This window comes from Botrytis porri (genome assembly GCF_014898465.1).
Source record: "Botrytis porri strain MUCL 3234 chromosome Unknown BPOR_016, whole genome shotgun sequence".
Classification (NCBI taxonomy): Eukaryota; Fungi; Ascomycota; class Leotiomycetes; order Helotiales; family Sclerotiniaceae; genus Botrytis; species Botrytis porri.
Window position 1 is genome coordinate 145,679 of NW_024066090.1, and position 26,105 is coordinate 171,783.

At 40.1% G+C, this 26,105-nt stretch overlaps 7 protein-coding genes across 7 annotated transcripts; 3 read left to right on the forward strand and 4 right to left on the reverse strand.

Annotated features, from left to right (window-relative positions):
• Positions 1–412: 412 nt before the first annotated feature.
• EAF01_010276 (uncharacterized protein) lies at positions 413–1,384 on the reverse strand (the record flags this gene model as incomplete). The annotated part of the gene is made up of 1 exon (XM_038918533.1): positions 413–1,384. One exon carries the CDS (start codon positions 1,382–1,384, stop codon positions 413–415), a length of 972 nt encoding a protein of 323 aa, XP_038765758.1.
• Positions 1,385–1,527: 143 nt separating this feature from the next.
• Positions 1,528–2,833, forward strand: EAF01_010277 (uncharacterized protein). Its single transcript, XM_038918534.1, has 2 exons — positions 1,528–1,690; positions 1,752–2,833. Exons 1-2 carry the CDS (start codon positions 1,643–1,645, stop codon positions 2,775–2,777), a joined length of 1,074 nt encoding a protein of 357 aa, XP_038765759.1. The 5' UTR covers positions 1,528–1,642; the 3' UTR covers positions 2,778–2,833.
• A 2,955-nt stretch (positions 2,834–5,788) lies between these two features.
• EAF01_010278 (uncharacterized protein) lies at positions 5,789–7,369 on the reverse strand (the record flags this gene model as incomplete). Its single annotated transcript, XM_038918535.1, has 1 exon — positions 5,789–7,369. The coding sequence occupies one exon, from the start codon at positions 7,367–7,369 to the stop codon at positions 5,789–5,791; it is 1,581 nt and encodes a 526-aa protein (XP_038765760.1).
• Positions 7,370–9,277: 1,908 nt separating this feature from the next.
• Positions 9,278–12,086, forward strand: EAF01_010279 (uncharacterized protein; the record flags this gene model as incomplete). The annotated part of the gene is made up of 3 exons (XM_038918536.1): positions 9,278–9,293; positions 9,448–9,614; positions 9,683–12,086. The coding sequence occupies 3 exons, from the start codon at positions 9,278–9,280 to the stop codon at positions 11,756–11,758; spliced, it is 2,259 nt and encodes a 752-aa protein (XP_038765761.1). The 3' UTR covers positions 11,759–12,086.
• A 5,242-nt stretch (positions 12,087–17,328) lies between these two features.
• EAF01_010280 (uncharacterized protein) lies at positions 17,329–19,562 on the reverse strand. Its single transcript, XM_038918537.1, has 3 exons — positions 18,982–19,562; positions 17,660–18,911; positions 17,329–17,603 (listed from the first exon to the last, which is right to left on the reverse strand). Exons 1-3 carry the CDS (start codon positions 19,015–19,017, stop codon positions 17,581–17,583), a joined length of 1,311 nt encoding a protein of 436 aa, XP_038765762.1. The 5' UTR covers positions 19,018–19,562; the 3' UTR covers positions 17,329–17,580.
• A 302-nt stretch (positions 19,563–19,864) lies between these two features.
• Positions 19,865–22,042, forward strand: EAF01_010281 (uncharacterized protein). The gene is made up of 3 exons (XM_038918538.1): positions 19,865–20,332; positions 20,391–21,214; positions 21,408–22,042. The coding sequence occupies exons 1-3, from the start codon at positions 20,038–20,040 to the stop codon at positions 21,828–21,830; spliced, it is 1,542 nt and encodes a 513-aa protein (XP_038765763.1). The 5' UTR covers positions 19,865–20,037; the 3' UTR covers positions 21,831–22,042.
• A 1,966-nt stretch (positions 22,043–24,008) lies between these two features.
• EAF01_010282 (uncharacterized protein) lies at positions 24,009–25,886 on the reverse strand (the record flags this gene model as incomplete). The annotated part of the gene is made up of 3 exons (XM_038918539.1): positions 24,009–25,705; positions 25,758–25,809; positions 25,860–25,886. The coding sequence occupies 3 exons, from the start codon at positions 25,884–25,886 to the stop codon at positions 24,009–24,011; spliced, it is 1,776 nt and encodes a 591-aa protein (XP_038765764.1).
• Positions 25,887–26,105: the final 219 nt, after the last annotated feature.

The following is a 26,105-nucleotide window of genomic DNA, read 5'->3' on the forward strand; positions in this document are numbered from 1 at the left end:
AGGAATGTAAATCAACCCGCTCGTTTGAAGCTTCTAAGATCTACCTAGCTAGAAAATGCAATGCAGAGAAAGGTGTGGGGAAGAGAGCACGGCGTTTGACGCGAAAATAGTTTCGCGAACTCCAAAAATAAAAAAGAAGGTACGGGCAATCACGTGTCAGACTTTGATATCATTTTCCTGGTGAGCTTGAAAGACGCTAATAAGTGCACCGTAATCCTTTTCTAGGCTTGTTTCTGGTCTTTGCAAACGAGCAATTTGATATTAAGAGATTTCTTCACATGCTACACAGATTTTAGGACTTGTATAAACTGGTAAATACACATAGAGTGCATCACGCGTAATTTTACTTAAGATAATATCATTATGAAGAACCCTGGTATCCACTAACGCCAAATAATACCCAGAGAACACCTCAATCTCTTCGTCTGTGTTTCTTCCCTGTGTCCACTTCTGTGGCAGAGGGCTCAACGGCTACTCTTAAGCTAGTGGCACCAAGAGCTTTTGCACCACCAAGACGTCTACCGACACTGTCTTTATTTCCAACCCTGTCTTGTTCGGTTTCCAACAATCGCAATTCAGCCTCCTCATCTAACATCGTTCCGTCAATTGTCAAGAACCCTCTCTCCTTATCATGATTTGATTCAATCTCCTTGACTCGAAATTTCACGGTTCCCTCAATTTTCTTGCCCTCTCCATCCACATAATAGCCAATTCCATCTTCAGCGTATGTTGCGCCTTCTTCAGCTTCGGCTTCCGCGTCCTTCTCTTGGTCCTCTATACCTATCCATCTCCATTCTTTTGGTAATCTTGCCCTCTCGATACTTGCATTGAAAAGATTCCAACAGACTAAACCCAGGTGCCCTTCATTTTGTAAATTGATATAACCCTCTAACCAAGCTCCCTTTTCCGGTTTGAAGAGTAGAAACTCAGCAGTCACCCAAGCCCAACTGACCGCATATTCGTCCAAGTTTTGCAAAAGAGTAGAATCTCCATCGTTGCCAAAGGCTTTTTCGGCAAATCGTGGGTTGCTGTAGGAAAGAATAACTCCATTGAATGGAGGATAATATGTGAGAATGAGTGGGGAAAGATGTTCGGCGCATAAACCCTCGAGAGGGAATTTCTGAGATACTGGTGCTAAGGGCAAAAAGATGGAAGATGTCTGTAGATGGAATGGGGATACTTCAGCTGGTGGGTGTATCGAGGAGGAACTTAGTGTGGCCGTCTTTTCGGATCTGTGTTTCTTCGATCGATGCCCTTCTTCCCCATTCTCACGTTTTCGTTTTTTCTCGCTATCTGTTGATTTATGCTTCTTTTCCGACTTGCTCTTGTGCTTCTTGGGAGAAACCCCAGCGATTGTTGATTGTGAAGGCATTTCAATTGACATTTTGATATTATCAACTTTCAAGGCTATCGATTTTTTTCGTGAACGTCTCCCCCAGAAACTTTTACTGCGGCCGCTAGCGTGCTCCGATAAGATAAGCCTTTTGTCACAAACAAAGGATAAGTGGCTTCACTCTTGCCGTTTGGGATACATTTCCGATATTTGACATCTTCACAAGGGATTACTGTTTTCTCTTCTTTTACAAGTTCATGTTCTACATATCCTGAAAATACATTAACGGAGACGGTAGAGGACTAAGAGATGTCTAATAATCTTCTTTCTTTAGCTGGTTGGACCTTCCTCCCTAATGTAAGTTATCCCCTAACACAACCATGCAATTCATATAATGCTTCCTAACACGACTCTCTAGTTAGTTACAGGTTGGGTCCAAACTTTATGGTACGGACTGACAATACGTGCTGGCGATCCAAAACCTCAACCTGGTTCCCCAAAATGGGTCCAACATCGCCGGCGCATAAATATATTAGTCATATCTACATATCTCCTGTACACAATCTACGAGGCCGACTGGGACATTCGCAAAGCAAGAGACTTCTACCAAGATCTGGGTATTCCTCATTCGGCAACTGAACGAGAAATCAAATCGAGATTCAGGCGGCTAGCAGCCATTCATCATCCTGACAAAGTTTCATCATCCTCCCCTTCCTCCGAGGGATACTTTGTCCATCTGAAATTGGCACAAGACACACTTCTTAATCCCGCGAAACGATTCGCATACGAAAGATTTGGACCAGACGTTATAGGGTGGCAACATTGTTCAACAATCAGAGACTACCTTGCCCATGGTATGCAGACGATCGGGCCTTATTACGGCATCGCTGGGATATTCATGTACGGGTTGAGTCTTGCTGGCTATCTAGACTGGGGCAAATACTGGCGCTGGATCACTATAACCATGCTATGCGTATTTGAACTGCACACGGTTTCGCGTCCATACTTCCCCGTTATTGCAACGAACATCCTAAATCCAATCCTCACGAAATTCACATCACATCCGCCATATCTTCCATTCCAATTAATACAACTTGCTCGGAAAGCGAGTCTCACATTATACATTGCGTTTTCCCAGCTTGGCCCATTATTACAACAACCCACAGCTCCACAAAACGGAAACCCAGAAACTGTGCTGAAGCAGCAACTTGATCGATTAGAACAAGTTGCAAAAGCTGCAGAGGTCGATGCGTCTCGACTTCACGCATTAGAAATGATTCCGTTCGCCAATGATCCACAGGCGATGAATGATGTAAAGGGGAAAGTCAAAGAATGGCTTGTACAAAACACTATAAGGTCCGATCCGGAGGTGAGAGATGCAATGGGGACTGTATTGAAACGTAGAAGAACGGATGCCCCAGCCGGCGCAAGGGGTAATCGATAAACTCATATCGGGCTGATGTTTAGCTAGTAAATAAATTTCACGGTACATTTTTTCAACCCGGGTCCACAATAGTTTCGAGTGCCATCTTGTTCTTACATACATTTCCAGATGATTTCTTTTCTTTCTTAAACTTTCCAAGTTGAGCCGGAATACCACCTTCTTTTTCTCAACATCGGCGGCCGAGATGCCCCTTCCTACTCAAGCGAGTGGATCATCTGCAAATTATGCATTTCTACCCCCTTGCCTCATCATCTAATGATTCCGTTTTGTTGCACATCTACTCAAGCCGCACCTACATTAGGTCTTCATTACATGGCTTTATATGACTGCCACGTTTTTTTCCATGTCGATAAAGGGCACCTATCACTCGGTATGTTGGCAATTTGTTGCACATCGTAACAGGGACAAGGGCCGTCCCGTTGTTACTTTAGTCGCATATGCCGGTAGGCTTGCTTTGTTTTAAGTGAGACGATCTGTCCTATTTTTGTTGTTGCTTGTCTACCTCTGCCGTGTCCACGTGGCTAGATACCCCTGTGCTTAAATCTCGCTTGAGAATGATGTCGTTGTACTAGTTTATTTTCTTGACTTTGGTATCGTGGTTTCGGATTTGTGCGTTGTCTTTTTGTTGACAGGGGAACAAACCCCAGAATAGGTTTTTTTGATGTATGCCTGCCCCCGTGTTTAAATATCTTGAACTGTCTTCAGTGAAAATAAGACTAGGTGCCGACTGTTTAAAGTGTTGAGTTCCTCCACTGCTACAGTTGCAATCGTTTCTTATTCGATAGGGCTCTTAGCGATTTCCAGTTCAATTGAGCCAGGTGGTGAGCTTGATTAACATTATGCCCATCACTTCCCGTCCACACAGATGCATTTCTATCATCTATATGTATCAAATGGAATCCACAAATTGATTTCAATCAGATCTTGGCCTTTCCTGCTAGTATTGTAGACACTCGAAGGTATGGCTAATCCAATATGATATGAATGAAAGTATGAAAGTAGTTAGAACTCCAGCCCAGTTCAGTTCACACTATCTAAAAAAGAACGACAATGCAGTTTGTGGCTAATACTATGCTAGAACCACCGGAAATTCAGTAATCCAATGTTGGAATTTGAATTACAGCCGAAACTTCAACGAGCCCCTTCATTCACAATAATTGTCCCTTGTAATTCATTGACAGGCTAGCAATTCCTGTGTTCTTAGAAACCACTCCCTAAATCCCCACTCAAATCAATCTAATCTACCAAGTTCCTCATCACTTTCTGGTCTTCCCCTCACCCCCAGCCACTGTACCTAGCTCGTTTTCCTCGCTACCTTCTATATCTCCTCCTATGTCCTATGTGGCGCAGGCTTGTTTATCCCCATTCCTCTCGTCTTTGTCCTTTCAAACTATCCGTAAAGACCGGTTCCATAACCGTAAGGCCACTAGATAGATGTCCCGTTTGGCGCAAAACTCCAGGAACTGAGACGTGCACTATATTTACGACCTCGTTGCCTCTCTTGTGAACTCCAATGAGATCAGGAGGACAACAAACAGATTTTTGTTTCAAAGCCACCTTTTCAGTGCTTATGGAGAAAGCAGGTGATTTAGAATTTGGACTGGCTGCGCAGGAGTTCGTAAATCTTAACATAGCATTGAAGTAAACGAGCTTTAAATTTTCAGTGCCAAAACTGATGCGAAATTACTACCAAAGTCCAAACCCTTTACGCGACTCATATCACTATTTTCCCACTCTTAAATATCTCTACATTCGATTCAAGAGAAGAAAAAAGAATTTCGCAAAGTAATACTAATACTAATACCATAACAAAAAATTGTTATATTTCAAACAACGAGATTATTCAATTCAAAGACTAAACGGCAAAGCAGAATACCATTTGATCATCCCTAAAACCTTGAAAGCTAGAAAAGAAAAGACTTTTGTGGTAAGATTACTTCGTAGTAGGTAGTCTTTAGATTTAGAGCTTATTGGTAAGTTGTAAGTAATATCTAGCTGCGGATCTTTGAGATGGGATTGGTGATTCTGAGTGGGTTTATATCGGGTAGGTGATGTATCATGTATGGGGTGATGGAGAGTGGGTGGTTTGGGAGGGATTGTGTGTCTTGTTTTGTATTGTGTTGTGTGGGATTTTTTGATGTATTCACAGAATAAGTAGACATTCACTCTTTGTTAGGCGTCTATATCTGATATTATATCCTCTCACTATAAATCCTATATCTACTCCCCTTTACAGGATACCTTACAATTCTCATTCCCATACCCCATATTTAAAACTCTTAAATCATTCATTTAAGTAACCATTAAAATCCCTATTCTATCCAACTCCCTCGGAATCTCCTCATCCATTCATTCTACCCCAACAAAAATCTAAATATATCTCATCCCATAATATCCACATCAATCCCACAGTCTACATCTACAACCGACTTCGTATGTTCCTCCCGCGCTTCAAGTATCCCGTGTATTCCAGACGATTGGGATTGGATGGTAGAGTATGAGAGTATTATTGGAGTATTCTTTGCGGTATGCGGGTTAGATAGTTTTGTTTATAAAATGAATTGTGAGGAGTGGATTTACAGGTTTTGGGATGAGATATGTACATAAACATATGTTCTGCGATAGACAGTGGTGAGATAATCGAGATCTTTTGACAGATTAGGTGGAATGGTGTATCGTTTGTGGGCGCGGATTATGGAGGGGAAATGTGAGGATTGTGAGGATGGCGATTGATGGTAGAATTATGGTTTACCGAATGTGGAGTAGGTGAATTAGGGGATATCTCATGAACAGTATAGTGCAACAGCAACAGAGTTGATGAGTCTAATACTATGTATGCTTGTGAATCATGAAACAGTATCTCACTTGATCTTTTGGAAATAAGAATAATATATAATTGTACAGGTAATTCAGAGACGTGATTATATACATTATCTTCTATACCAACCTCATGTCATATCTACTATATTCTCGATGGGTATATGGCTTTTCTATACAAAAAAATTAACTTACTATACAATATTCTCCGCACTCATTTTTGTAGCCAGAGGATCATTAGTTGTCGTTAATTGAGGTTTGACCGCCCTTTCTTCTGCAGTCTTCGCATTGGCATCTGTTATTAGACCTCCAGTCCAGATTAAACATGGGACAGCACCAGTCAGACTGAATAATCCCAACGACAAGGACATTGTGCCCCATCCTGCAGAGTCTCGAACATAACCTGCCCAGATTGGACCGATGAGAGTACCAGCCGCAAAAGCAGTGACAAAGAGACCATACGCTTGTGCATATGCTCCGTTCTTTCCAAATCGACCAGGTATCTGCTTCTCCTTGGCTTCAACAATATATGTAATCTCGGCCATCAACCCTGGAATGACACATGTCAAGGAGACACCGATGAGCGCTAGCAGTGCGCAGAGAAGAACTTTCTGGTGCAAGGAATTATACGTGACAAGTCGTAGGAGAATCCAAAAGGGTATCGCAAAACAAAATCCTCCGACACATGGCCAACGTGGGCCATAACGATCACATGCCCAACCGACAACAGGTGCGGCGAAATTAGGAATCATCAAGGCAAGAAAGACCAATCCTGCCCCAACAGAATCCCAGTGAAAAGTCTTTTGGACGAATAGGGGGATAATAGCGTCAAATGATGACATCAGAGATGCTTGAACCACACAACCCCACAGTCCGGCACAGAGCCTTCTGGACCTCAGAAGAGTAAACATTGCAGGCCATTTACTGATCTGTTGGAGACTAGTTGGCGCAGCTTCGGTGGTACCCAAGGGGTTGCTTTGTGCTACCTTCTCCTCGTCCTTGTTTGTAACGTTTTTATTACGTGCATCTGCATCTGCAACAACTGCATCCTCATTACGATTAGGCGAAATTGATAAATCTGAACTGCCGGCAGATGTGGGGACTTCGTCGTCTAACCATTGCCGAGCCATTTTCTTCTCGATCAATACTAAGCGAAGAAGAATATCCAAGACTAATAATCCAAAAGCCATGTAGAAAACGGCATAATATCCAGCTTTCTCATACACAATTCCTCCCAACAAGGGAGCCACCAGAATCCCAAGAGTCATACTCAAGCTCACATAACCTAATATTTCTCCAATTTCGGCTTGTCCAACGGTATCGACCAACAAGGCTAGTCCCACGGTCCACACAATGGCGGCACTCAGCCCTCCGAATATGCGTCCCACAATCAGCAACGCAACCGACTTTGCCAGGCACAACATAACCGTCGAACCAACCATTGCGACCAAGCCTATCAGCAGTGGCAGACGCCTTGATGTTGAGTGGTCGGCGTACCATCCTGAAATCGGGCTTCCAATGAGTAATGCTGCGCCATAAACCGCGAGTAACACAGATACCCAGCTCTGGACCGAAGATTCATGCACACCTGCGCGCTTGGTGAGTGAGAAAGGCACAACCGGTACGATGATTCCGTAAAGAAAGATGTCGGTAAATACTGCGACACATATTGTCGAAAGGATAAATATTTTCGAGGATCGAAATTTCAGTAGACGAGGTGGTGGCGAAGATGGGTCGACTCTCCTGCCTGAGATGAAGTTCTGCAGATGGCCCATATTCTAAGTTGGAAGTCGAAATTCTTTCGAAATAACCTGCGACACCCTGCGCCACCTTCAGTAATGTCTCGCCAAAACGTTACCTATATAGTATATACCCATGGACCTCGTAAGGACTAGCCAAAGTCGCCATCAGGAGAACGAGTCGACGAGTGGTATTCCATTTATTGTTAAACTCCGTACTGTTCTTACGATAACGGAGCTCGCTTACCGCAAAGTTGGAATTTTTTTACGAGGGAACCCTTTTTGTTGGTCCCTTCATCAGGGGTCTGATCCTTTCCAGTTAGTATTCTCACTTAGGTAATCACTTTGTCACGGACTTTAGTGTCACGTGTATTGTACATCGAGTGTTGTGTCGTGAAAAAATCATTGTTTTGGGTGAGTGGACCGAGGAGAAGGGCTTCTCATTGGCCATATAACTGACCGCCGCTATCCTCTACATGTAATTTCCGAGACTGTGACGAGATAGGAAGGTACAACACTTTTCTATGGGGGCCATTAATAATGATCAAGCTTTGGGTTCTCTCAGATGAGTCGGATTACAAGCTCCATGCTAAATCTATGTGACATGAGTCACATGATCTCCTTGGAATCATTCGAATGCTTGCTTGCTGGTTATGGAATTCATCACAACGACATATCATCGGGATCATATTGTGAAGGTCAGTAAGACGGTGAGGTTGACAGCATGAGAAATCTCGCTTTCGAAAATGATGCTATTCACATGTCCATACATCACTAAGTAGAGATGACACTATCGATACCGCTCGGGTACGTTCTGGAAAGCGTTCTGTCAGTTGCGAAAGTGTCCTGGTTTGGACACCAGCGAAGAGCAATTTTCGGATTTCTTTCTCGGAACCCCCTTTTCACCTCTTGAATTCCGAGCTTCTTCTTGGCAATGCAACCCAATCTGGCCGATTATGTTTCGTTCGTTCCAGGTCTGTGTTGATTGTGGGTTTTGGAACAGATACTAGTGTCTTTGATAGCGCGGCTCTTATCATGTCACCGCCTCTTAAACCATTCGATATGATGATCATTTTGAGCCTCAACTTTACCCCACTTTCCCCTGAGTTGCTGATTGCTGATTGCTGATTGCATTGTTTTGTTTCCGTCCCAATCTGATATATTAAACTCATGTTGGTCCTCTTCAACCATTTGAACTTGAGCCTCAACAGATAACTACACATTGTTCCCAACAACTCACATTGATTGTTATATTCCGAAATTGAAGGCACAACCGACATTGGCAGGTATGTAGGTCAAACTCAATCCGTACCGCATATCACTTGGCTAGTGTAACACACTGTCTCTTTCGACTCAGCCTCCATGCTATTCCATGGACATATTTACCCCTGAATTTCCACATGCTAGATGAGGCAACGAGATGCCTCGTGGGTACTTTTACAAAGCCGACATTCCATCGTGTGTGCGTACATGTGTATGTATATGCGTACTATTTTGCATATTCAAGGGCCGTTCACCACAAGACAACGGAAGCGCAATAGACTTGGCCATATGACCTTTTTCGCCTGATTATCGAGGAACATGTAGTCTATCGAATTACGAATCTGGAGATACACGGAACAAGCAGAGCCTCAAAAACAGGGGTGGGACCGTAACCTTACCTATGGATATGCATCTTAGCCGAGAGGATGGATGGATGATCGCCTTATAATGTCAACTAATTATGCCCTTGTTGAATCTGCAACTAACGCCTAGGTGTTGAACCTAATCAATCAAGATCGATGAAATATGAGGCTCTTCTTCTCACAACGTGCGCGATTTTTGTATATTGCTTGTCTGCTTTTGGGATGGCTGCAGTACAATGATAATGTCACTATGATATGAAAGTCCCGAATTTCTCGTATCACTCTTGAGGCTCTTTTGAGCCCGCTCTATAAGTCCACAATGGAACAGCCTCCTTGTAAGCCCGTCAACAGTCTTTTTCCTCCAGATGAAAAAATATCTTTCTTTATTCCGGCCCTTTAATTTTCGTGCGCAACTTGCATGTATGTATCAAATGCCCCATTGTCCTCGGGTCAAAAAGCTAATATCGGTTGTGCAGCTAAAATTCCTAGCGTCTTTGCGGAAATATCTGATGTTTAATCTGCTCTCCCTTCCATATGAAGTTTTATCCAATATTATAACAAACATCAATTTCGACGATGTTTTTAATTTGGGCCTCTCTTGCAAGGCATTGAAGTACCTACTTACCGAGGAAAGCATATGCAGATTAATTGTACAAGTAAGCTACCCGCTCCGTCGTTAACATGACTGTGCGTGCCACGTAGGTGGCTGACAAAGACTGTATAGAACAAGATACCCTTTTGCAATGAAGCGTTGTCAAATAAGCACACTGCTGGTCTTAGTGCATCGACTCTTCGAAGAGTTGCGAAAAGGCGAGAGGCTTTCGCTACGGTCAATCCGTACTCAGTAGCAACGATTGGTTTCGGGGATGCATATCTTTATTGCAAAGGTGTCTTGTGCTATACTCTCGATAACCAACTGAGAGTCTTGAATCTCCATACTTCGGCGTGTCGCGAAGCCGTTGTCAGCATTCCTGAAATGCTGAGTAGTGCTATCACAGAAATTGCTTGCAATACTAAAGGTGTATTCCAGGTGTTGTATTGTTCAGACAGCATAATCTCATGTGTCTACAAAACCTCAGGTCTAGATGCAAATTCGTGGCTTATTGCATTCAGCATTGAGACTAGTGAAGTCCTTGTTGTAAGAGAATTGGACTCTATAGAGAGATTATTTGTTCGCCACGATGGGCAATATCTCTACTATGGTACACATTCGGAATTGGGCTCAGACAATCACAAGAGATGGGTAATACATGGCTTCAATCTTACCGAAAGAGAATGGTTCGATCACAAAATCCGGCTTCCGGATATGGTAGGGTCGGAAATCGGATCAACTGTTTGTTTTGAGCTTAATAACGGCTACTTCTATGCTCTCTCAAATCAGACATCATTTGAAGTTGAGGAGATAGACTGGACTTCATTCTATCATTGCATCAGATTCCCTCTCGCTTCCCCTTGTGAAGAGTTGACCGAGAGAACTAAGAATCAAAGTATGTGGCGGCGTCAACATGAAGAAGGTCCCATTGATGACCGATGGACTAATCTTCGACTTGATATGGATGAGAATACCGGAGAACTCAGAATTATTGAATCTCGAAAGGAGTGGTATCATGGAGCAAGTAGAAGTCAGCACACTTACTATACTACCCCTATTATTTTCCCGTCAAAATTCGATGACATGGATGATGATCTATATTTTGGCACCGAAATCTCTTCTTCAGAAGCAACAGCGTCGTACTCTGATGTTTCAGCTGGCCCTTCTTCATCAGCAAATACACAATCAAGTACCTCGGAAGATTGCAACAACTACAATGACCGCGATCTAAGCGCTTACCCCGACGACCCTCTTCTACGACTACTTGTGAAAGACGATAATCCGAATTATATGCCTTCGCAAAAGAGACTCCCGCAATTCGTCCATGCAGGCTACGATGGATCTTCTAATCAGACATTCACACTTGCCAAATCCCGGATACGATATTACGACTCTTCTTCGTCAACATTTCTTGACATCGTGGATGATCCTCTTCCCACCGACTGGCAAGGAAAACAAAGATTACGACTTCGCGCCGGATCCCGGACAATCGGTCCACCTCTTGTTTACCCTCCGGATCACCCCTCTAAAGCTGGACTATTGTGCTCACTATCTGACGCTGAAGACGCCCTGAGCCAAATGTACAAGCAATCAGATATTACGTACTGGCCCCCAGCGCAGGATCCGGAAGTAGCGAACGAAGCCTTGGACGAGCTGTACAAGCTACTAAATCCGCCCACTCATCTCGGTAACGTGGAAGGCACTGCCGATGAGAGAAGTCTAGTGTATGTTACAGGGGGTTATGATAGTCCTCAGGCTATTATTTTTGTGAGTTTCGATCCGGCAATCAAGTTGGCGGGGCTGAAGAAATGGGGTGGGATGAGAAAGAAGGGAGTGGGCGAGGGGCCGCATATTGATGGGAGGGCTACTGGTCATACGTTTGATGTGAATGCACAGCTGGAAGATGCGGATCCGCACGATCCTCAGATGATGCACAGGGATGTAATGGAGGCAGATATGACAGTTGGAATTGATCGAAAAGGAAAGGGCAAGGAAAAGAAAACGGATACGGAAAAGTACTCACACTCGACGGTAGTAGCCGGAGCTGCTGATGCAAGTGGTCAAACAAATCTCAACATACACGAAATGGCCGATTCTTCCACTGCAAAAGCATCATGGATCTGGCACGAGAAAGCCATGTATCAAGATATCGGGCTCGGATACTATTTCGGAAAGAATCGAAAACCGGCAATCGTTAACGGTGGGTAAAAGGGAAGGCACACTCTTTTTACTTCTTAGTTTATATCTAGGGCGTATATTGCAGCGTATATCATTCTTGATACATATATATCTAATGCACATTCCTATTTCGATAACTATACATACCAAATCAAATCATGTTCCAACGCATATCGGATTCGGACATGCATCTCGGTGAATGTATGTATGTATGAATTTATGTATGAACGTTGAGTGAGGGGTAAAAACTACGTTTCTTCAATAGCACGCGGCGGGTATATATATTAGCACCGATACAACAATACCATAGCATTGCATATGTACCGGGCGAGGCAAACAGGACTAGGTGGTATTGTGATGCGGGGGGGGGTGTTTCAGATCTATTTGTTTAGTGTGTATGGAGGGAGGGAGATGTGTATATTGCTAACTAGGTAACTAGCTAACTAGGTAATTAAAGTATTCCATCATACCCCTCCTCCTCTCTTCCTTCCCTTCTCCACTTTCGTCAGGTGCAATGTCCAATGTCAATGTTAATGTCAATGTTAATATATCAATCATGCATATATATGGATACAGCCTAGTCATACACACCACACACCACACACCATCCATCCATGCAGGCATACTCAATTCTATTCCATTCTATATACATAGCAAGCATTTTATCAAGGCAGATTTTGCTATACTATCTATCTAGGCTCACATGTAAAACGTAAAGAACGTCTAGGTCTAGATCCAGGCCCAGCTAGCTAGCTAGCTAGTATGTAGATTTATATCCCGAAATAAGCGGGTCTATAATTATACTCATATTCCTCCTCAAGCTATCTATCTATCTATCCATCCATACGCAAGAACCTAGCTAGACTAGACTAGCCTATGCAGTAAGAAAGTAAGTAAGAAAGAAAGAAATTCACTCACCCAGCCTCCACAGTTCAAAATCCAGTCTCCATAGAAATCGGGCGTAGAGCTGCTCCTTGCTCCTCGCCCCTCGGCTTACATGTATATAATATAAGATACTATTATCTATCTACCCTTGTTACTTATGTATCGATCCCCTTGAATTTCGAAAAGAACACTAGGGATTCGGGATATTCGATATTCGATATTCGATTTTCGATTTTCGAAGATGGAAATCAATAGAATAGAATAAGAATTTATGAGTTAGAATTCTTTTTATTCCAATTTAGTTATTACGAGGTAGATAGATAGACAGATAGACAAACAGACATCTTACAATACATACAGTCTTGACTAGATAATCAATCACAAATAGTTACCTACCTCGAGTCCCCTTACCCAGTACATACCCCACCCCTCATTGCCCTATAGCCATCTCCAATCCAAATTCTCAAATTCTCAAATTCCATCTCAATCTCAATCTCAACCTCAACCTCAATCTCAAATCCCATTCTCCATTCTCCAATTCTCCAATCCAAATCCAAATCGCAGCAGCAAATAACTCTCCACGCGCACATGACAACGAGAGGACTATCTAGGTATTCGGTGAGCAGATTTAGAAATCAGGGGTCTGTTCTGTACAGTGCAGTATATGCAGTAGGGTGGTAAGGTAAAGTAGGGTAAGGTAGGGTGGTAGTCAGCCTCCCAGCCAAGTACCGATTCAATAAGGCTGTGTGTAGGAGGCTCATTACCTGGCCTGGCTCGGCCTAGGTATATAGAGTATATGTATATAATCTTTATTTATATATCTACTTATTTTCGAAAGCAACAGAATGATGTTCGAGTTGATGGGGATAAAGGAATGATAAAATAGATATAGGACAAAGTATAATAGGATATCTAAAGGAATATAAAGAGATTTATATTCTATTACAAAGAACAAAATAAATGATAAATGAGAGATTAGGTAAGGTAAATAAAGAGGAAAAGAGTAAGAAAGATAAAAAGTAAATAAAAAAACATAATTGCTATAAGGTAGAGGTAAGTAATCGTAAGGTTATATTATTGTAATGATAATATTAATAATAATAAAAATCGTTGTATTGTAAAAGAGGAGAAAGAAGATTTATATTACTAATATAGTTTAATACCGAGTGGCCTATATTATCAAGTGGCCTACTTTCACCTCAATTTATACTTTCAAATTCATATTATTCAACAATAATTGAATCAATTAATTGAAATTATTAAAAATCTAATAATTTAGGATCTATTACATTATTTTAATAGGTTTTTATATTATATTCTATCTTTTTGTATTTATTATAATATCAATTAGAAAATACTTTTTTATTAGAATTTCTTTTTTTTTGATATTTGTTATATTAAATTTGAATATCAACTTTTTGTTAAAATAATATATTAAAAGTCTTTTATTTAGTAAGCACTTTTTCTTAATATAATTAGGTTTTTTTTCATATGTTGATATTTGCTTAATACTTTATTTACTATTTGAAGTATATAAATCTTTATATTTAAAAGTATGTTTTTATAAACTAATTTCTTTATATTTTTAATTAGAATTAGTATAATGTCGAATATAAATGTAAAGGAATTTAATTGATAATAAGTTATTTGAGATTTAATTAATATTGATCGAGAAAAAGTTTTAATTAGATTGTAAAAGGTTTAAGAAATCTATTAATTTAAATTGAAAAAGAAGGGGATAGATATATAAATTCGAATATTTAATTTCGAAAGTATAGCTTTAGAATTAAATGAGATTAATATTATGGAGATACCCGCACCGTAATATGGATTATAAGGTAAACCTAAGGCCTTAATATTGGGACCTATGGAAACAGCACTATAGGAACAATCGGCTAGAGAGTATAGATTAAATAAACAATAGTATCATTACTAGTCACGGGATGGACATCACATGATTAGGAAATCGATTTATCGAAATTGGCTTTATGGTAATCGACTTATCGATTTATAGAATACGAAGGTCTATATAAGGGAATAGGTTTCATTACAATATAAAGCTTTGTGCTTAAGAATAATTATTAGTTTCATTATTATAATTACAAGAATTGTAATTAGTTATAACCTTATTGAATTCCTATTTGAAGTCTAGTCTAAATCATCTTGAGAGAACTCTAGACACTTCCACGTGACCCTAGAGGCAGCTCCCGTAACAATTAAATTAATTCTTCGAAATTCTGATTTTATATCATAAAAAATAATTAATTCCTTATATATAGTTTTAAAAGCTATAAAGAATTCAATCTTTGAAATATAATTAATATATATTTTATTAAATTTATTAATTTGATTATTATATAAACATTTTAGATTACTAAAATAATTAATATTAAATAGTTGAATTAAATAACTTGAATATAATAGTAAATATAAATATATAATATTATTCTTTTTATAATATATTTGAAAAGCTATTGGTTTATAATTTTTATGTCTATTTAGTATCAACATTTAATATTTACTCTTTCTTTGATTTTTAATATACTTATCAAAATATTTCAATTATTTTAAATCTATTTTATTATTTGTTTATTTATTAAATATAAATTTAATAGTTTATTCTATAGAAAGATTTGTTTTAATATATTAATTAAAAAGATAAATTTATTCTTGAACTATTAGAAATAAAGGAATAATTTCATTCTCTTTATTTCTATATATTATTATTATAATCCATTCTCGATTACCTAATTATACTAATTTACTTCTACTATATCTCTCAATATTAATAATAATCATTATTATATATATAATCCCTATTATAAAGTCTATTTTATTAAAATTATAAAAATCTTTATTCAAAATGTTATATTTACTTATATATTCATAATTAATTAAAACCATTCTTTAATAAGCTCTTTGAAAATTATAAATATAATTAAAATATATCTTTAATTCAATTCAATACTTTACAAATTAATATACTTAAAACTTTCTAATATATTTTATATCTTTTAATTCAAGAATATAATTCGTTATATCTTTTATATTCTTTAATTTAAATAAAAATCCTTTTAAATTTATATTAAGTGTATATTAAACAATTATTTCTTCTTCTAATTCTATAATTTTATAATTATTGATTTGAGTTTTTATATTAAAAGGTAAACCTTTTATTCTATATCGAAAAGTTATATAAAGGATATTATAAAATATAGTAGCTTTTTTAAATACTTAGTTTTTTATCTTTATAAATAGATTCGATGATAAGAATTATATAAACTTTTTAATTATTCGAATTCATTATAGATTATTAATAAAATATATATTAAAAAAGAAAGGTGTAAATTAAAATAAAAGTAAACTACTTGATAATATGAGTCATTTAGTGTTAAATTATATTATATCGAATAAAAATAGATTATATATTATTAACTTGTAAAATAAAAACGAAGTAATTGTAACGATATTATCTTTGAAAGTATAGATATTATAAACTATAAATGTTGAATAGAATAGATATATAATACAAATAACTCGATGGGATATTAAGGGGGGATAAGTTTTTATATCTTTTCCTATTTATTTTATTTAATTAAATATAAATATAGATGTATCATATAATCTTAGTATAGCTATATAGATCGAATTGATTATGAATTTACTACTACTATTATCTACTTATTATATACTCATTATATACTTATCATATATTTATTATCTACTTATTATATACTCATTATATACTTATCATATATTTATCATATACTTATCATATATTCATTATATACTCATCATATACTCATCATATACTCATCATATACTCATCATATACTCATCATATACTCATCATATACTCATCATATACTCATCATATACTCATCATATACTCATCATATACTCATCACATATTAATCACCATCTCATACTAACCCTCATCTTCATCTACATCCTCATCTTCTTCATCTCCATTCATATTCAGCCTCCAGCCTCCATGGATTAATATACATAAAAAAAAACTAAGAAAGTAAAAGTAAAAGTAAAAAACGTTTCTGATACATCATCCCAATCCAACCCAATCTAATCTAAAAACATCACAAGTTACCTACCTACCTAGTATCTATATCTAAACCACATAAAACATCTATTCTACACAAATCCTCGATTTGTACCTACCTTACACACATATGCATACGTATACACACAGAATTCATTTACATACATATATACTTACCTACCTACCTACCTACCTACCTACCACTACCCTCTACCATTACTTCGTTCGTCCCCCCAAACACACATACACACCATAAACCTGCATTGTAATTCCAACCAAAACGACATTTTCCGCATATGCATCTCATATCAGATCAAATCATGCCGTGCGTATAGCCGTCAAGTAATGTCGTGCATGTATGCCCAGATGCTCACTATTACACAACACAATACAACATGAATGACCGAGCCGAAACTGATCTTGTGCACTAAATGCATATGTCGATGGCAGGTAAGATACTCATCAACGAATACCAATTCAGTTTACTTGTCTGCTCTTGGCTGCTCTCATATGCGACTTGTTCAATGTCACTGGGGGCTGAAGTATTTTCCGCAACACTAATATCCTCTTCGTGCATATTGGTGCTGCTTCAAAGGCCTCGAATAGAAAGATATCATATCAGCCGAGAACGTTTGACCGCAAGCAAACTCTCAATTTATTCATCAGAAAGTAAGAATCGTATTATTTATTTGCTATGTAAGTACATGCTCAGATTCACACCCGTGTCTTTATCCGTCGATTCCTCTGCTCCAAAATCCTACCTACTCCGATGCACCGTGTTGTTTTTCAAGTAAACAATGTTACTTGTCTAAATGCGCAATCCCAAAAGGTCCCCGGGAATATGATGATTCAAAAGTTTTGCCATGTAAGGGTATTGATAAGAATTATTGTTTTCAGACTTATAATCTTATTAGTTGACTTTGACATAGTTTCCTAAATATTGGTGTTAACTTAAGCAACGAATTTGTGAGTGATTCGGAAAGACTTACCAGGGAATTGCCCTTGTTTTCCATGAATCTTCCCAATCCACCATTCGTTCTCATTACTAGTTCTCGTCACAATTTCAATTGTCTCTCCAGCACTGAAGCTTAAATCACCCCCTGCTTGTGCCTCATAATCATACAGTGCGGTAGCAGTCTCAGCAGCTGGCGCACCACTGAGCCTCGATGGCTTCGGTTTTGGTGGTGGAGGTGCCGCTTTTTTCGCTTTAGCGGCAGCGCCCCATGAACTACCTGTCGACGCCGATCGTATCACGCTGTTGCTAGGATTCGTAGGAGATAACATCGAAGAGTAAGGTGGTGGTGGCTTTTCCGACGATGAGAAGTCTGTTGATGCGCGGCGATTTGGAGTCGTAGTCAACGCTGTGGATGTAGATGGCTTGTTCTCAATGGCAAGACGATTGGGTCCACCGAGAGCAAGAGGTTTTGGTGGGCGTTTGGCACCTGTCGTCTTAAACTTCACAATGGAAAGGGCTTCTGCCTGGTCTCGGATATCGCCTCGTTTCGCCTCAAACCCTTCCTCGATATCGAGCTGGAGATTAAAGTATCCAATATCACATCCTTGCATCCTCTCGTGTAGGGTATAAAAGACGTTCAGTTGCATATAGTAAAACGATTGAAACAATGGACGAATAAACTCGCGCTCCAACGTAAAAAGTTTAGGTAACTCGTCCTTCAAGAGGTCATTATAATAATTGAACTCTTGAGTTGCTTGTTCAACATCATTCTCCGCTTTATACATGGCTTTCTCGTCCTTCAAAGTCTTCTCTTTCTTGTCTTGTAGTTTCTTGAGTGTAGCTCGATGTCTGTCATAATCTAATTGCTTGTGCTGGCGTTTGAGCGCAGTTTTCCTGATCACCTTGATAATCTCTAATAATTCATCGGCAGGTCGAATCACTCTTGTCTCAATCATTTCCAGCTCGGGTTGTAGAGTCGCCAAGAGGTCCTTGCAAATTTCTTCGTATTCTTCGCATGCCCTGATTCCCTCTGGATTTCCTTCTTGAACCAGGGAATCTGGGTCGGACACTCTTCCTGAAATCGGTTTGTAGATTTCGGCGATCGCTTTGGAGAATTCAATCTGATGGTTCATCATGCCATTAATAGCTTCAAAGTATTTTTTACTCTCATCGTGCAGCTTTTTCGTCTCGGTTTCCAACTCCTGGAACCGCCGTTCCGCATCAATATAAACGGCATCTTTGGTTTGTTCCCCTAGATTGAACTTGGCTTTGAGCGTTTGAGGCGCCTGGTAATCAGTCAGTCAAAATTGCAAGAATCCCCCGCGATCCGGCTTGATCATGATCAGTCATACTCACTCTGACCAGGGATTTTTGAAAGCCCTTGAAGGACATGTCCCAATTTTAGCTTCAAAATCCAACAAGAAAAAGCTTAGTGGAAGATTTTCGAACCGATTAACAGAAGCCTTTGTTTGTAGAGTTGTGTGTTTGTTGTGATGAGTTGTGATGTTTATTAAAGTAGAAAGATGCCTCTGGTGGTATTTCAGGGTTGTTTTCAGTAGGTACCTAGTACAGACGATGACGAGGAGTGGCTGAGCAGATCTTGTTGACGGCGGTTTCTATCAGCCCCGATAGCTATAGGAAGAAGGATTCCCAATGATAACGGCTGATAAAACCTCGCAAGAGAAGACGAATGAATGGGTCAAGAGCAAGTAACAATAATACAGGAAGCACATGAAGGTATTCCCCGGTCCAATATGTCGAAGTGGAAGAAAACTTGCTTTGGAGCGCATTCAAAAGTCAAAATGTTCATGAACCGAATTCAATGGAATCGTCGGATCGTTTGCATCAACTCACATGGGGGGGTAATAACATAACACGGCATTCTCAACGCTGCAGGTGGGCAGGGTAAGACGGGATGGGAATGCATAAAAAGTTTATGAAGTCATCCAAAATTATAATGATAATTATGAATGCCACTACGACTGCTGTCACCAGACTGACTCACCACCCGTGGACTGCCACCATTATCCGCCACTTTTTGATGGTAATGGATCCATGGATTGATTACTCAGCACATAAACTTGCTGTAGTACATCTATTCTCCAATCTTGATTGGTTGTTCTTACAGAGAATATACCAAATCCATTCATGCATGCCTCATATCTATGGCTTCCAAGGATGCCCATCAATCCGCTGTCCCGCTCCCGCTTGTTTTAACAAAGATGGCCAATTACATTGCAGATTCCTTTCAATTTTCGGTGATTCGCAAGACAACTACGGAGTTAGCACGAAGCCTAGTACAAAGAGAGTTTGGCTTTATTTTATCATTTAATCCGGTAGAATTTCAAATTCTAAAGTCTTCAATGGAATTCCCTTCCACTTTGATATCATCAAAACCATCATTTATCATTCATGATGATGTCGAGTCTGGCTTCAAAATCATTGAGGCAGGCCTCGCGCCTTTGCTTCAAACCGTCATCGCCAGCCGCTGGACTGCTGAGAAGCTCCGCGTTTGCTCGGGTGGCGTCCATATCATCAAGGAGGGGTTATGTTTCCGAGACGAAGAAGGATAGCGCTCAAGTTACTGTTGATACTGCGATTCGATCAGAACAGAAAGCTTTCTTTAAAGAGACTGGCAAGCACCCTCAGGATCAATCAATTTCTGGAACTTCCGTAAATGCTGATGCGATGATGAGTCCAATGGCTGGTATTTGCCCCTCGCACAAAATCTTGTATGTGAAGAAGCTTAACTGACATCTGCTTAGGCGTGCTTAAGCAAGCTACGGTCATGGACGAAGGCAATAGACCAATCTACTTAGATATGCAAGCTACCACACCATTAGATCCACGAGTACTGGATAAGATGTTACCTTTCTACACCGGTTTATACGGCAACCCACATTCGAGAACTCACGCCTATGGTTGGGAAGCCGACGTGGCGACAGAAGAAGCAAGAGAACACATTGCCACACTGATTGGAGCTGACCCGAAAGAGATCATTTTCACAAGTGGAGCTACTGAAAGTAACAACATGAGTGTTAAGGGTGTAGCGAGGTTCTTTGGCAGGGCAGGAAAGAAGAGGCATATTATCACAACCCAAACAGAGCACAAATGTGTATTGGACAGTTGTAGGCATTTGCAAGACGAAGGTTTCGATGTTACATATTTGCCAGTGCAGCAAAGTGGCCTGGTTGATATGGCCGAACTTGAAGCCGCTATTCGACCCGAAACAGCCCTTGTCAGTATTATGGCAGTCAACAATGAGATCGGCGTAATCCAACCACTTGAAGAAATAGGTAAACTCTGCCGCTCAAAGAAGGTCTTCTTCCACACCGATGGCGCACAAGCTGTAGGAAAGATTCCTTTGGATGTCAATGCGATGAATATTGATTTGATGTCAATCTCATCTCATAAGATCTATGGACCAAAAGGTATCGGTGCATGTTACGTACGCAGAAGACCTAGGGTCAGACTTGACCCAATCATCAGTGGAGGTGGACAAGAGAGAGGTTTGAGAAGTGGTACTCTCGCACCTGCGTTAGTTGTTGGCTTTGGTGAAGCTTGCCGGATTGCAAAGGAAGAGTTGGATGTAAGCTTTGATATTTCTTTTCTCCTCTTGCTTACATGATGACCTACTTTACATATGCATGGCTTTCCTAGTGGCCTCCTTGCTTGCAAGTTGAGGCTTCTTTGACGACTCACAGTACCTTGTCTGATTTAGCTACTCAATTATTTGAATTACAGTAATCATTGAAGTTGGATTTGTGCTGACAATACAATAGTATGACCACGCTCGCGTCAAGAAGCTTTCGGACAGACTTCTCAAGGGCCTTCTCGCAATGGAGCACACCACTCAAAATGGCGACCCAAACCATTTCTATCCAGGTTGTGTAAACGTTTCTTTCGCTTATGTCGAGGGAGAATCTCTTTTGATGGCACTTAAGGATATTGCTCTATCCTCAGGAAGTGCTTGTACATCTGCCTCCCTCGAACCCAGTTACGTCCTTCGGGCACTCGGTAGCAGTGATGAAAGTGCACACAGCAGTATCAGATTTGGTATTGGACGTTTCACAACCGAGTCTGAAATTGATTACGTCTTGAAAGCAGTTGAAAACCGAGTCACATTCTTACGAGAGTTGAGTCCACTTTGGGAGCTCGTACAGGAAGGTATTGCTTTGGACAGTATTGAGTGGAGTCAGCATTAAATTTTTTGCTAAGAATCAAATGAAACTCGGCGGGGTATTGGCGTTTTGTGATTTCACTTCAGCGGGATGGAGGTTCTTTTAGGTGTAACATAGCGGATGATTAGGTGAAAATGGTACCCTCAATGTATACTGATTAAATGATAATGAATGCAACAATAGCATATCGAATTTAAGTACATCTCACCTTTGAGTTAGATGGGTTTGAAGATTACTAATGCCTTCTTGTCGTCTTGTAAGGTCTTGTGAAATATATAATAATGACTGTATGTATGTATGTCTTACGACGGTGCAAGACACACGTCCGAGTCAACAAGTGCGTCGTGCTGACACACAACACAGGCCTCTTCCGAAGGAAGGGCAAAAGGGCGGATTTCTTCAAACTCCTTATACTTCGGAAGAGGCATGATGATCACCCACCATTCCCCTCCCTAGCCCTAGATTGTTCTAACATTGTTCTAACCGACACGTCAACCAAGCTCGCCAAGTGAATGCCCAACTTGATCCACATCTCACAGCTTAACCCCACTCACTACGCAGTGAATGAATCCCCAACTTTCAGTCTGACTTTTCGGGGTCTCTCTCCCCACTTGTTCTGCAAAATGTTGAATGCTCGCTCACACACACACCCTCTATCTCGTGCGATGACCAATCTTGGAGCTTGTATGGAGGGAAAGGGAGGAGAGCAAGACAGGGCAAAGAAACAAAAAGTTCCGGGTTAACTGATTGGGCCTAATCCGGGATCGAACCGGAGACCTCTTACATTTTGAATTTGTAAACCCAAAGCAAGAATTCTACCACTGAACTATCAGGCCATGAAGAGATGAGTGTCTCTTTTGATGGAGGTGGGGAGATTGTTTAAATATATACAGAAGAAATCATTAGACCGAATGGAGAACAGGGTACGTGGGGCTCGATGCAACCGAAATAAGAGGTATGTAGAAGTTGAGTATTATTCAAAAGGACTTTAATAATTCGAATCTCTTTTTGATATTGGATCAAATAGTAAGAGTTTTGATTGTTAATATACAGAAGACTCAAATTTTCATTTGATCTCCTTAGAGTTTAGTATTGGACTTGAAACGGATTTATAATTCAATTAAGAGTTCTTTGAAAGGGGACTCAATTCACGTCTCTTATTTTGGGTGGCTCTACATAGGCAGGAGAAAAAGCAGGCCGGAATCGATCACTAGTAAAGCCCTTCACTAATCCAAATGTTCCATTCCAATTGAAAGAATTAACTGTTTAAATAATCCTAGCGATTGGAAATTACTCAAGGATGTATTTGGTACTGGTAACATTTACAATTTTATTATCGATTGATTTATTGTAGAATTTATTGGATTGATTGATTTTGACCTCTTTTTCTCTCACGTAGAGATAGGGTCGTTGAATGAGTGGATGGAAGTAGTTTGTCTAATTGATTATTGTGCGGTAGCTAGGTATGTATAGATATTATATGGATTGGATTAGATAGGGTAGAAAAACTCAAGATTTATATTCAAAATCGTAAGCTTAATTCCTTGTCTCGTGCGTGCATACACACATAGTAGATAGTCTCAACAGGATCTCTATCTAATTGTCTCTTCTGGATTTGTATATTGTTATTGTTATTTTGATTGATATTCCAAAAACCCCTCCCTTTTGAGCTCTCTTCAGCAATATCATAGGGGTTAGATGGGGGATTCGATAATTCTTAGAAGTAGGTAAAGGGGATGGTGAATATTAATGGAGGAGGAGTATATCTATATAGGTAGGTATGTATGTGTGTACATAGAGAAGAAAATGGGTGGAAGCGTAGAGCTAAGGTTTATGGTTCTGTGATACGTAGGTAGGTCGGTAAGTAGGTAGATGGATGGAGTAGAATGGGGGTGTATACTCTGATAGAGCAGATGTGAAATATGTTTGGTAATTGTTTATTTTTGTTCACTTGGGTTTCGTAGGTAGTATATCATGCTGCAGAATGTGAACATCTATTAGCAGCTTCATAAATAAATTAGCGAAGCTCTGTCTCGAAAGCCGACGTATAGGGGGCGCGACAGCGAAAGTTTGCAATATGATAAAAGGGAGCAGCAGGACTGTGAATGTTTCAATTTGTTAATTTTCAGATTTTGACAATTAGCTGTTCGGTTTTCTACACTTTTGGAAGCCCCCTTCAAATTTTACATATGTCAATTTCCATCAAGTCAAAAATTCTACCAACGTTCCCAACATATCCTTCATCAATTTCTCCTCGCCATCTCCCTCCTCATCTCCTCCCACCAGGGTATCCAATTGCTCTTGTATCGTCTCCTTCAGTAGATCCAACCCCTCATCTCTCTCCGCCAATAGTTCCCGAATCTTTTTTTCCGCTCCTGCATCCTCCGCCACTAGCCATGCCAAAATAACATCAACAGTCTGCAAACAAAACAATCCCGCGTCCATCCTCCTCGACAACCATTCGTCCGCCCTCTCTTCTCTTTCTTCCGCGCTAAGTCTCGTTTGTTCTTTACGGATTTCCGTATCTACAGCCGATACACGTGCTGCATAGTCTCGACGAAGTTTCACAAGCTTACCTATCTTTTCATAGTCTTTCTCTACGAACTTTGCAAGCGTACGAATCCGACCGGCTTGATTGGCAGGCAGTAGACGCAGTAGACTTGAGAATATCCCTAGTAAATGTTCGATGGTTTGACTGTCGATTTTCTTCATGAACATTCCAAATACTACTTTGAGACCCGCCGCCTCTACCAGCTTTTCACAAACTTCTGCGCCAGATTGTCCTCCCAATGCATGGTCTAATAGTCTAAGTGCGCGTGATTTACTCATTTTTCCCTCTTTGACCATAATCAAACAAAGTTCGACACCTTCTGCTTCAACAAACTTTTGTTTCCCTTCTGGTTCATCAACACAGCAGGTTAAGGAGTCGAATACGTTTTCCACGAATTCTTCTTCCTCGGTTCCTTTGATAGGATCGCGTTTTCTGTAGGCTGCCAATATTTGAAGTAGGAGATCGACACCGTCTAATTCGCAAAGCTTCCGTCGATTTAGTGAAGATGATTGGAGTAGAATTGCCATGACTTCTGCTGCGTATTGTTTGTTCTGGCTCACTGGCGACTCTTTTTTCGGTATTCGATTTAGTAACCAATTCAGTATGTTTGTTTCCTGGCCAATCTTTTCCGCAAGCGTTATTCTCGATGCCAAATTTTCCAACACGGACAATGCATGGTATACACCACTCCTATCCGACTCATTGTTCTCATTGAACCGCGCAAAATTCGAAACCAACAGATCTAATAAATCTGCCTCAATCATAGCATCCACAATTTGATTCCATTGTTCTTGTTCGGCCTCCACGTCTTCGTCCGTAAGTTCGCTGATAATCTCCACGGCATCAATCGCAATATCTGTATTTTCGTGCGCCAGTAACCCAACCAAGCTTCCAACGCAACCTAGCTTCGCAAATTCTCCATATAATTCAGGGTGTTCTGATAAAATACTTAGAGCTTTGATGTCTGCATCTAGTTCCGCTTCGCTCCCCATAAACTTATGCGGATCGCTTTCAAACTTAGCTCTCAATTCCGCATTCTTCGTGATCTTCTTCTCAAAGTTCAGGGCCATCTTCCGTAACCACGCCAAATCGATTTTCTCAGGAACAATCTCTGCGCTTTCTTGTCCATCCATGTAATCTAATATTTCAGATTCATCTTTTGTGATACCACCACCGAAAAATCGACCCTCTTCATCGTCCGGAACATCTGGTCCATAGTCTTCTTCATCGTCCTCAGGTGGAGCGGAAGGACCAGCTTCTATATCATCATCCTCTTCTACTGCCGGTTGTTTACCATTGCTTTTCGCATGGCCGTTCGCGGATAATTTCGCGGATTTGTATATTTCATCTAATGGATTGCTTAGCAATGGGTTGGGGCACGCAAGAGGAGGGTTGCTGACTAGGATCTCGAGTTGGTTCTAATTTGCGCTTATGGCTGGGTAAAGCTGGCTTCTACAGAATGTTAGACGGGAAAACATGGGCCTAGAACACAATATGCGCACCTTGAACAAGTCATCAATACTTGACATTGTAGCGGATGAGCTCAGCTCGAGGCTGCACGTTTGTATGTGTTTGTCACTGCGATTGTGAAGTGATACTGTAAGGATCGTGGGCGTGTGTAAGACACGGTTTTCAAAGAATTGGGCGTAATGAGATTCAATGGAGTAATAATTGTTGAATTTGCATTGAATTATGGTTTGTTTTTTCACTTGAGAAATGATAACTTTTGGAGCTCCTTGAGCTTGACC